Genomic DNA, 12435 nt, shown 5'->3' with positions numbered 1-12435 from the left:
TGACTAGAACCCATGAGGAGTTTAAATATGTGTTAATAGGTAAAATTAAAAATCCGATTTATTTCACAATATTATCACTACCATTAAAAATAAAAAGGAATTTAATTTTGACTTTCCTATATTTAAAGATAGATCTGTTTTATATCTTGTTTCTATGGGTTTGTCACTTCCATCCAATCAGTGCTCAAGATTATAATATTTTGAGCAATATGGCAAAAAATGTTGCCTAATGGTTAAACATTAAAATATTTGTTTTTTACTAAAACACATACCTATACATAGCAAAATAAGATAGACATGATAATAATTATGCAATTGTTTTCCAAACCCTTATCTAGTAGTTTAAATAAGGAATCACAATCATTTCTTTTATTTTTTAATAATTAGAATCTATAAAAAAAAAACTGCTATCCCTCCCAACCTCACACCTCCCTATACAAGCACCTGTTTACACACATGACTCATAGAAATAACACCTAAATAATTCAACATGAGTTTTTTGAGAGAGGTAAAATTACCTGCTGATAAAGCTTGGGTCCAACCTCTGAAACGGCAGCCAGCGCTCCCTTCCTCACAGCCAAGGGTTGATAAGGCTGAAAAAAAATGTGTGTGGGGGGGGAATATCATGCAAATAGAAAGCAGACAGCAGCAGCCACAACAAGCCCATGGGGACCTTTTTCCTTTCCTCGGACTGATCGCACACAGTTCACACTAAAGCTCTAAAGCCATCACTGTGTTAAAAGGGTCCCCTGGAGATGCCAGAGTCTCAATGATAGCAGCTAGCACTTTATTCAACTCAACACTCCTCTAAAGTGTTGGAGAAAGCACAGTAAATTATGAAGAAAGTTGATGAGGGGTCCCTGGATAATCCCAGTCTGTGCATTGAATGCTCTACAAAATATTGTGGGATGTTCACTTACCTCCCCATCCTTCACAAGCTCTCATTCTCCTCCTGCAGGAGGAGGAAGAGGAATCAGGTGTGGGAATACATTGATTTCAAGGGAACAGGATTTGACCTCTTGCTATCTGATGGCTTTTCTTTGACTATGAAAAAAGAAGACAGAGTAAACAACAATATCTGGTGTTTGGCACTTCAAACCCCTACAAAGCTGGGGGAGTATTTACTGCCACATGAAAGTTGGCTCATTAGCAGGGGAGGTTTTGTAAGAAGAGGAAGAGGGAGGGGTCCTGATTGTGTACCTGATGTAGGTTTTTCTTTCTGCTTGCCTGATCACAGCTCTGCCTCTCTCTTCCCCTTTTCCTCCTTAGTTGCTGCCCCACTGGAGGCTGAGTAGACAGGGAAATTGGAGGAAAAAGTGGTTAACCTCCCTTTTTTTTTAGTTTGTTTAAGATCAGCTTGCCTGCAAAGACCAGTCCTGATCTAATGGCTGATTCTAAGATGAAAGAAATATTCAGAAATGAACATCAATAAACAAAAGATGAATGCCAATATAGTAAAATACAATTATAATATTGTTTAAGCAATGATTCATCCTCCCATTATATTGCTACCTATTTTATAACAATTAGGCAAATAAAATCAAAGCATTTTAAATACATTTACCAAACTTTAAAGCTGTTAATCAGACGTTTCTGTAAAAGTCGATTAAAACTCACTTTACATAGTTTAGCGGTAGAACAGACTTTCTAATTGTCTTTCTCTTTTTATAAAAAAAAAATCATATATCTCTTTAAAAAACCGTTACTCTTACATCATTCAAATGATCACAATGCTATATATATTAATTTTTTTTTGTTGTTTTTTAATAGATTTAATAAATTTTCCTCTCCATTAGTGGTCTTTCATTATCAATGAGTTTCCACAATCACTTTTTTAAAGTGGGTTATTGATGAAAAGAAATCTCATTAAACTTGCGTTTCATGATGTTGATTTCCAAGTTTTCAATGAAGTTCGGTGCAGAACTCTCAGCTGACCATACTGAGTTCAACCCTTTCAGTTTTGAACCTGAGCTACAGTTTATGATTTTTTATTTTTCCAACCAAAGCCAGATGAAAGAAGTAATGAAACAAAAAACTTGGTGATTAGAAGGAAAAAAACTGTTCATACTGCATGCAGTGTTACTCCTGTAGTAAATCCCTAAGTGTTTAAGGTCAAACAGCAAAAAAAAAAAGCATTACATGATTTTATGAGAGGGAGATATTCATGGTAGTTCATACGTTTGACAAACACCAAAATAATAATACTATGAATTCGAACAGTAGAAGTCCTGATTGCAATTATTGTCATTAGCTATTGATGCTTCTCTCTGTTTGCAGCTGCAGCCATCATTTTTTGGGATCCTAGATGTAAAGATTCCCACTGGAACCTTCAAGGTAGAACATCACAGCCGCTAAAACCCAAATGCTTGAAATTGTTTGTCAAATCTGTTGAATGTTGCTCACTCAAAATGAATTTTTATGAATGAAAGCTACGTATGTATGTACTAGTATAAATAAAAATACCACAAATCTAAGCTATTTACAAAATAAAATGTATTTTATTCCAAGCCAAAATGCAAAAACTATTACACTTCTTCTAAGAAAACAATGTTTTCTATTCTAGTAAGGGTACCTATATAATGTCTTTATACATAAGTTGACTACAACTCATATTTGATAACTCATATTTATATGTTTTAGTTTTAAAAGTGGACAGTACTCCTTAAGGTGACAAATTATAAAAGGCTGTCTTAAAAACACATTTCTGAACAGCCAAAATTGTCTGTTGTGTTAGTCTGCTATCAATCAGTGCACAGAAACAGGTGGGGTAGGGGCAATGATGAATTATTCAAACAGGTTTTATACTTTGTGTTTTAAATATTTGGTATATTTTGATATCTGGGTAACTAGTCCATGCCTCATTCCATCTGATCAGTTCTGTTTTTGAGTGTCTAGTGATGTTACCATGCTTGATACAAGTAAACCAGGGTTACATCTTTTTAAGCCCTTGCAGTTCGTGAAAACCTACTGTGTCAATACGTACTTCATTACTCAAGCTTGTTTTTATTTACAAAGTAAATTTATGTTGAAAGGAAGAAATAAACCAATGCTTAATATATTTAACTGCATGATGCAGTGCACGCTGAAAAGCCACTCTGTGTCACCATCATGCACCATTATGCTCCAAGTCTCCCTATCTCCCTTTGATAAAGTGTTAATGACAAACAGTTTAAGGTTGTAAAACGCTCCAATTGATTACAGTTTATAGATAAATGCATTTAAATTAGGTGGCATTTTGTCTAATGAGGTGTCTTTAAGGCTGCTACAATACACAGAAAACGTGCTTAAGTGCAAGGCAACATTATGAAGGGATTGCTGAGGGAGACAATGGCGACTTCAGCATCACTTCAAATGAGTCACACCGAATGTATCACATATAAACGTATTAATGTGAATAAAGTTTTTTTTTTGTGGTCTAAATATGTGACCTATTTTGAAGGTTGTGTTCTGGAAATATATTCAATGAGTGCCAAATGAGTTGTGCAGCTCTTTAATCAGTCTAATTATACAGTCTTTATTGCTCCTTAGGGCAGAATTGTGTGTCTTTGTCTCAGTGGGAATTTTTTTGGTGAAGAACCAAAATATTTACTGAACCACAACCTAAATATTATGCATATCAAGAGGAATTGAGATATAATCCCCTCATAGAGCGCAGTATTAAGTTAATCACATTAGTAGAAATACTATTGATAGTGGTCATGATCCCTTGGTGAGGAAAGCTGCAGTTCACAATAAAACACGCAGCTGTGCACAGATACAACATAACAGTGGTGTGTTTCACACATCGGAGACTAGAAGAGGCAAATAGGCCCGAGGGCTGTGTAGGTGTGCATGTGCGTGTTTGTGAATGATGGTGAGAGAAGAGGAGTGATTGTCAGCTGAGTCTTCGAGGACCTGAACTGACAGATACAACAAACTTTGAAAGCACATTACCAAAGGAGAATGGCAACACAGAAGCACGGCGAGTCCGCTGTGGCTGATAAGACCTTCATCTTTAAACCGCTGCTTGTCATAGTATTATACGTAATCTCACACTGCAGAATATCTCTGCACCCTGAGGGGCACACAAAATAGCAGTAGCAATCAAATGGCTTGCTGTATCATTAGAGAGAAAAATAACAGTAACGGCCTTTCCTAGCCTTTGAGAAGTCAGATTTTTGAACTGTGATCACTGACGCCGCCCACGGGGCATGCATTGGGGAGAATGTGTATAGAACATATCGTTTATCTCAGTAAATACATTTCTAAAGGGGCTACTCACATAGGCGTCTAACAGATGTTTGTAACTATCCAAGGAATCCACACATACAAAAAAACAAAACAAATAGGTCTATCAATTTTGCTAATAAAGTGGAATTGCAAACAAAAACTAAAATGTTATTTCATACAAGAAATAACAAGAAAAACTAGTTACATGCATTGTTCAGTAATTGTAATGTTTTACAAATTCTCTCGCCTAAATTGTCTTCACGTCTTGAATGTTCCATGGGCCTCTTTGATGCACTATAATCTTCACTTCCTGCAAGAGATTCTAATCTGGATCTGACTAGATTATCTTCTCTGTCTGCCATCATAATAAGCACCTTGAGTTGTACCTTTCAAATAAAAGAGCTTTTTGTAAGCATTTAACTAGCAGAGGTAGGTTGCTTTCTAAATACTGTATTTTTTTGGTTTTCAATGTCATTTTACAGCTGCCTTTCATAATTTGTTGAACACCTATTTCTTGATTCTTCCCTCTTCATTAAACTTAACTACACTAACATCCCTTTATTTTTTAATGTGTTTGACTTGGTTTGTTAGTGAAAGCCCCGTGAAGTTCATATTCAAATCTGCATATAGTAACAGTCAAATGTTTGGACACACCTGTCATTCAATGGTTTTTCTTTATATACATATGCTCTGTAAATACACCAAAACCATGAGACAAAAGTCCTTCTAATTATGTAGTAAATGAGAAATTGTGAAAAACGTTGGAAACAGTTTAACTTTTTATTGGGTGAGAAAACTATTGACGTGTTCAGTATGTGCTCAGTTCCCGGCTGTGTTTCTGTTTACCTGCAGGCTACAAGATGACTTTTCCCATGATGGACCCATTTGAACAATTTAGGAGATATATTATCACCAGTCTTTCTCTTCCTCATTATTTTCTCCCTTATCCCCACTGCATCGCTGCAAAGCCCCAAATGGAGAGTTGTAATTACCCAGACTGCCACCTGATAGCGGGCCCTTTTCTATCAGCTTTATCACTGCAGGTCCTGCTAACTCATCACAGAGACAGAGGGGAAAGAAAAGGAGCCTGCTTGTGGCACAGATAGCTCATCTCTAAGATACATTTATAGTTTAAGTCGGGATCAGAGAAAACTGATGCACCAAGCCATTTTTTTTTATTTATCCACACTTTCCTTCAACCTCACAAAGACTGCTCTCTCTCAGTCCGCTAGCTGAATTGAGGCCGCTCCCACAAACAAAAAGTGATCCAATCTCCTTGAACCCCTGGCAATGCAGCAACACGTGCTTTTTTTTTTGGTTTTTCACACAGGCGTTGTCGTCCTTCAGGGGAATAAGAAAAGAAAAACTCCAAAAGGTGACTTGTTCATCTACAACATTGCACAGCACATCAAAGGCGCTTACATCAAATGATTTCTAGCCTATTAACCACCTTTGACCCACGTTTAAGTTTTCTTCCTGCTCTGAATGAGAAATGAAGGACTAATCCACAGATTTTTCATCACATCAAAACAAATAACACTGAAAAGTTATTTGTAATGTTCTTAGGATCAGAGGTTAAAATTTATTCAATTTATTATTTATTCATGTACACAAGACTGGAAAGTGAAAGGATAAATAAAGCACTTATAAGCCTGCCATAGAAGAAAAACCTTTTCAAATACCTTGTTTTATTGCTTTGTCTATTGTGCTTTAGACCTCGAATTCTGGCTGAATGTGACTTATAGAAAAATGAATATAATTACAACAAAGATAAAAAGATGTTTTAAAAAGCTTAAACTGAAAAAATACCCAACTCTTGATCAGTACCAATTCTTAGTAAACAAGTGCAGTGTAAATGTCTTAGAAATCAGCAAACCTTTTGAACTGAAATTATATTTTGTGAAAAGTATTTTTTGAACATAGTCATCTTTATGAATAAAATTGTTTAACAAAAAGGTTTGTTAACTACTTTACATAATTTAACTGGGGAAATCTTCAAAGAATGAAATTAACACCTATTTTCCAATAAAGGTTTATAGTTACCTGTCAATTCAAAGTGCAAGCATGAGGTTTTGTGGTGAAGGCTCATAGATGCACATTCCTTTATCACTTGTGACAAAGAAAGCGGCCTTTTGAGTGTCCACTCATCAGTTGGTCAAAAGAAACAGCTCGAGCCACTGTGACCTCCATCAAATGAGAAGATTGTGAGGACGCACTGGAACCTCTATGGTTCCCATGGCCTGAGCACCTTCTGACAGGGGACACTCTAACGTGGCTTGAAAGGAGAAATCAATCTTATTTGAGGAGATTAAGTGACCAGGATAATAACCATGACATTGAGAGTAAGAAGAGAGAAAGAGAGAGAAGGTGTGTGTATGTGTGTGTTTGTGTGTGTGAGAGAGAGAGAGTGAGACCCTCCCACTTCTCATCAGAATGAACTAACAGAGTTCCTGCACAAGGTTCATTGTTGTGGCTGAATGTCATGTCTCTCTAGGTTAGTCCCTTTATGGAAGTGTTGTCTTATTCGTTCACATTTTTCATGTCAACATTTATTAGTAAACATGTAAACTTAATGATGGTACCTCTCTACCAATCAGATCCTACATGATTGGTTGGTTGGGTAGGTTGGGTGGGTAGGTAGGTTGGTATCATGGATGGATGGATGGATGAATGGATGGATGGATGGATGGATGGATGGATGGATGGATGGATGGATGGATGGATGGATGGATGGATGGATGGATGGATGAATGGGTCAGGAAATATCTGAAGATGGAAAAACAACTTAATTTCCATTGGCTAAATATGAACCTTGGTTACAAGCATAAGTGTTGGAATACATTCTAAATGGAGTTAATGCCTGGCCTGTTGACATATGCAAGGGTAAAAACATGAACAGTATTTACACCTTTATTTCACATAACATGTGTGTGCGCCTGGTCACATTTTTTCTCAAAGCACTTGCTTGAATGACAGTATGATCAATCAGAGTGCAAGTGTCCTGTCAGCACCTTATGTTTGGGTGGGGAGAGGGGGGGTCTGCCACTAGCTGTCTCACTTGATCTCATTATTTGATGCACAGAGCAGAGAAGACGCTGCATTCATACTCCATCCTGCTGGGTTGGTCGCATAATCAGGTCATTATTCATGCAGAGGAGCACTTATAGGAATTATTGATCACATTTTGACATTATTCTCCCTTGCGACCAGCAACATACTCCTTGCACAGTACACAGAGTAACACGACAACATCATTAGATGCCTCTGCAGAGTGATTACACTTATCAGCATTCCAAAAAAAACAGGCAGCCTGGGTTAATGTGTTAAGATGTTTGCCTAATGATTTTAAGTAATCTGTTTATTTCTAGTGTTTATCTAAACAGCCTGTGAGAGGAGGGGGGTAGCAGCAAAGCAAGGAACGTGGCTTTTCAAAATCAAAGACATCAAAGCAGCTAATCATGTGCGTGAAGATTAATGAATTACTCTTACGATTCTTCTTCTTACTTTTTCACTCATGCTTTTTTTTCATGTCAGGGTAAAGAAAATACCCGTGCAGTGCTACATTCTGAATAGATAGCAAAACCAAAGGGCAAGACCCTGCAAGAGTCAGATTGTCATCCCATGGGATGTTTGCTGGAAGATGATGTGACACGCCTAAAGAGCAAATCTCTGCCAAGCAGCCCCTGAGGGCTATTTGCATTTAGCAGCAAAAGCCAAAAGTGTCCCCTCTGTTCAGATTAAACCTCGCCAAGAGGGTCAAGTGAAATCAATATGGTAATCCATAAACTGTCCTGTATGATAATTACTAAGAGGAGAGAGAGTAATTAAAGAAGACATTAATTTACTGCTTAGATTTTGTGCCACAAATAGTTGGATGGATAACCTGGAAGATTGATGACAGACAGACAGACAGACAGACAGACAGACAGACAGACAGACAGACAGACAGACAGACAGACAGACAGACAGATCTATTCATGTTGTGTTTAAGAAAATACCGATACAGAGAGAGTTTTTAGATTGACGGCTAAACTAAAGGACAGGACGATGAAACAATCAGATTTTCATCCCATGGAATGTTTGCTGCAATATGATGTGTCACGTCTAAAGAACAATTCTCTACTAAACAGGCCCAGAGAAATGTTTTCATTTAGCAACACAAGCCAAAAGTATCCCCTCTGTTTAGATTAAGCCTCACCAGGAGGATCAAGTAAAATCAATATGGAAATCCATAAATTCTCCTATGTGATAATTGCTAAGAGACGAAACAGTAATTACAGAAGACCTTAATTTACTTCTTAGATTTTCTGCCACAGGAGTTTCACTTTGTCTCGATTTATCTAGAGGGGAAGAATTCACAGAGAAAGCGTCCCTATTTTCAATTCTTATAGGGAACAGTAGGAGCGGGTAAGCTTTCAAACGGAGCACTTTTTTTGATATGCCAAAAGATTTTTTTAAGGTTTTCAGATGCCTGTATATGACTCTCCAGGGTTCTTCCAGTGGTCCTTGAGGAGAAAAGTTTCATAAAACACACACTTTTGTTCTCCCCTGATAATGTGTCAGAGGGGAACATTAGCAACATAACAATATATGAAATTCTTTATAGAAAGTCTGGGGTTAAAATCTCACTGTCGTCAGCTAAAGATGCATGGAGCGCCACACAAATGGCACAATGCTCTAATGGGGCAACAACCTGTATACATTTTGATCTTTTCCTTTCAGTCTGCATTGAGGCCCGGCACAAACATTGGACAGGCATTCTTTTCTAAAACCCCAGGTTGCAGCTGTTCTACCACTCACCGTGCACTACCAAGAGCAAGAAATGGGCTTCTTTTTATCAGGATTGAGCAAATCTGGTCTAATGTGTCTGGTGGAAAGTGTCCCAGGGAGCCCCCTGCTCTCCCATTCTTTTCACTTTTCTCTCCTCCTACAAGTGGGATAATTGCAGTTTAATTGGGTGACAAGAAATGAAAACTGTGTCCACATTATCTAGGATTATTGCTTTTTTTCCCCCAAGCCTGCCATCAATTCAACAAAACCATTTATCAGAAGGGGGAAGCTGCTGCTTTGTCAGCTTTGAACACAAGTTACCAAAATAAAGAGAAGGCGTCTGGGACAAATAGAGGAGGGGGTCTGACAGCTGAGAAAAATGCTCTTCATATCTTATCGTAACCGTACGTTTATCTTTAAGGGGCTTGTCCTTTTAGCTTTGTGGATAGAAAGTTAAAGAGGATGGATGGATGGATGGATGGATGGATGGATGGATGGATGGATGGATGGATGGATGGATGGATGGATGGATGGATGGATGGATGGATGGATGGATGGATGGATGGATGGTTTTAACAAGGAGAAGGTTGTCAGTTTGGACAACAGTTCACGCAATGAAGAAAAAGGAGAATAGCTGACACTCAAAAAAAAACATTCATTGATCTTTAAGATCTAATGTAGCCCAGTAAATTAATGCACTTATTGTATATAATGATTCATTTAGACAAGGAAAATTGCCAGTTTCAGTTTCCCGAATGAAATTCATCAGCAGCTTTAAAAGCAAGAATTTAATCATCCAGAAACATTTCACAAAGCCTAACACCTCATGTCACTTTAGCAACCTGGACAAAAAGCCTTAATGAATACCAATAAGTCCCCACATTGTGAAGTGGATGTGCTTCATAGCCAGCTCCATTCAATTCATCAGCATTCTTAAATTCTGCACAGCAAGGTTATAAACATTGAGTCATGCTCAGGCCAGCCATAGCTCACCTTCGTTTTTGTTTGAGCTGTACTCAACCTTAAAAGCCTCTTTCAGGATGCATGAATGCAATTCAGTTTTTCTCTGAGAATTTTGCTCTGATAGCTGGAAAAAGGGAAGGTTGTTTGAAGAAGGAAAGGAGAGACAATGAAAGAAAAATGAAAGCTTTCAGATTCCATTATGAGTATTGCCATCTATTCTTTTCAGCTGTTTATACAGTACATTTTCCTTACAATAATCCCCCCTTTTGCCTTAGTGTGTCTGCCAGTCACTCGAGTAATTCTAAATGGGTCTTGCATCAGGGTTATGGTAATGTTCTAAATACCAGAAAGATGGTGGAGAGGTAATCTAGGGGCAAAAAAAGACCAGATTGGAAAACAACATCATTAATAATTTGCTTTCTTCTACAAAGCAAAGGACAAAAAAAAGAAAGACTTTGCCAATGCACTAAAGTGCATACTGTGGGCACTCATTCAAGCTCAGAAGCATTGTGAAATAATCAAAATGGTCTGATCATTTGGTGGAAAGAGTGGGCTTTGTGAAGCTTTAAAGCACAAAAGTCTTCCAAGCAATAACCAAGGTGGAGTGGATTCTACTCTGAAAGCCACGAGGAACCTTCTCTTGATACATTTTTCAAGGTTATGAGATATATTGTCTGCTCTTAGGAGGATGTGCAAGCTCATGTGTGAAACTGAAAAAAAAAAAAATATTAAGAAAATGTTAAGACTCTTCGAAATAAAAAAAAAAATCTGGTTTGTTATCCTGAATGGTTATGCATACATCGTCCTGCTAACATATTCATGTCTTGAATGTTTTTCAAATTTTTTGGTATTTTCCAGACAAAATTAATTGCTTTTTATTAGGATCAAAAAATTGCATAATTATAGAGAGAAAAGTATTTTACAGGAGGGTAAAAATTACACATTTGTGTTAAAACCCATCCTCTCCGATAATCTATATGAAATGAACTGAAAACAATGCTATCAGAGGTCAACTATGCAATAATAAGAGTTCACTTCTATGTAATTACTGTAAGACCACCTTCACTATAACCAGGCAAATGCAACCAAAATTTGAATTTTACATATCCGACCTTGTCATAAACGTCTGAGGGGCCCAATTTCTGTTATCACTGCCAAAAACTGTGATGTTAGCCTTTCCATATATGGTTCTAAATTGGATATGTATCTTACAGTTTTCAGAAATTCTCCTGTAGCACTGGCAGTCTCTGATCGTGTTGCTAGTGGCCATTGTTAATAGTCGTGTTTTTTCTTACTTTCCGTCTTTGCTAGTGGTGGGGCCATGATACTTTCAACTGCTATTGCTCAATAATTTAGTAGTTTTAGTAATAGTTATCATAGTAATAGTTTTGCTCAATCAACATCAAAGAGGTGGGCTGCTCAGTGATGGAGTGGGTACCTGTGCTGTCTTGCAGCAAGAAGGTTTTGGGTTCATTCCCAACCCCGGGCTTTTCTGCATGGAGTTTGCATGTTCTTGGATAAGAGTGGCGGAAAATGGATGGATGGATCAAAGAGGCATTTGCAACACAATTATTAACTTTGGAGAAGGTGCAGAGATCCATAGCTCAGGTGGGATTATTTAACTATTAACTATTAAATTTACTTTGGATTTACTGGGTGACATCTATAAACACTCTGCACTGTTTTTGGGGCACAGTTTATAGGCCAGAGTAGGGTAGGCAATCTTACAATCATATTTTTTAGGAAATATGCATAGACCAATGACAAACACATAGTCTTTACAGATACATGGGAATAAATTACTCTGTTGTAACTTTATACAGGAACCAAGAGTACATTGTATTTCTATTGCCTACGATGTCTGCGAGGCAGATTAAGCCCAGAGTTGGTAATTTGTATATTGGTTCTGACTTTATTAGATAAAACTGTTGGAATTTGACAATGATTTTCAGTCATTCATAGAGTCAGGCAATTACTTTGGGTAGGTTTTTGAAAAATTAAGGATCCTGGGGAATATTAATAAAAGAGTAGGATCTAAAGTTACATTGTGAACTTTAAAATGTTCTCCTTTATTGAAGAGAAGCAATAGGCTTACATGTAAAACATCTGATCTTCAAGGATTTTGAATAGGGAGCATTGAGTTTCTTGTGCAAAGAAATAAGTGGGCCCATTTCTCTTGACCTACAAAGACTGCTTGCGCAATGAATAACGGATGCAAAACCAATTCTGTCCACCCTATTAAAGTGATGAAATTCTTTGTTCATGTCTTTGGATTTAAGATCTTACTTAAACAAAAGATGCTTGCCTAAATGTGCCAATGCAGGTTTGCTCTGAAAAATGTTATGTCAAGATGAGGTCCGAATTGTGGGATTGTCTATCAAATCAAGGATAGCTCTGATGTCAAAGTGAGTAGGTCGCGTTATTTCAATAGTAACCTGAGTTTCTATGATTTTCAGCCAATTTAATTATTTGTGTCAGTGCATGGATGGAAGG

The 12435-nt window shown here is 37.4% G+C and overlaps 1 protein-coding gene across 1 annotated transcript in view; it reads right to left on the bottom strand.

Moving 5' to 3' along the window:
• Positions 1-535: 535 nt before the first annotated feature.
• The window catches only part of LOC119793887 (multidrug resistance-associated protein 4-like), a 107818-nt gene continuing 95918 nt past the window's right edge, over positions 536-12435 (bottom strand). Inside the window, exons 31-33 of the mRNA XM_038301173.1 lie at positions 1201-1287; positions 921-952; positions 536-593 (exon numbers count right to left, since the gene is read on the bottom strand). Of these exons, the coding sequence (XP_038157101.1) occupies positions 932-952; positions 1201-1287 (108 nt within the window). The 3' untranslated portion in view covers positions 536-593; positions 921-931. The remainder of the gene's footprint in view (positions 594-920; positions 953-1200; positions 1288-12435) is intronic.

This window comes from Cyprinodon tularosa, unplaced genomic scaffold (genome assembly GCF_016077235.1).
Source record: "Cyprinodon tularosa strain WSP-4 unplaced genomic scaffold, ASM1607723v1 ctg463, whole genome shotgun sequence".
Lineage (NCBI taxonomy): Eukaryota > Metazoa > Chordata > Actinopteri > Cyprinodontiformes > Cyprinodontidae > Cyprinodon > Cyprinodon tularosa.
This window is presented reverse-complemented; position numbering and strand designations above follow the sequence as displayed.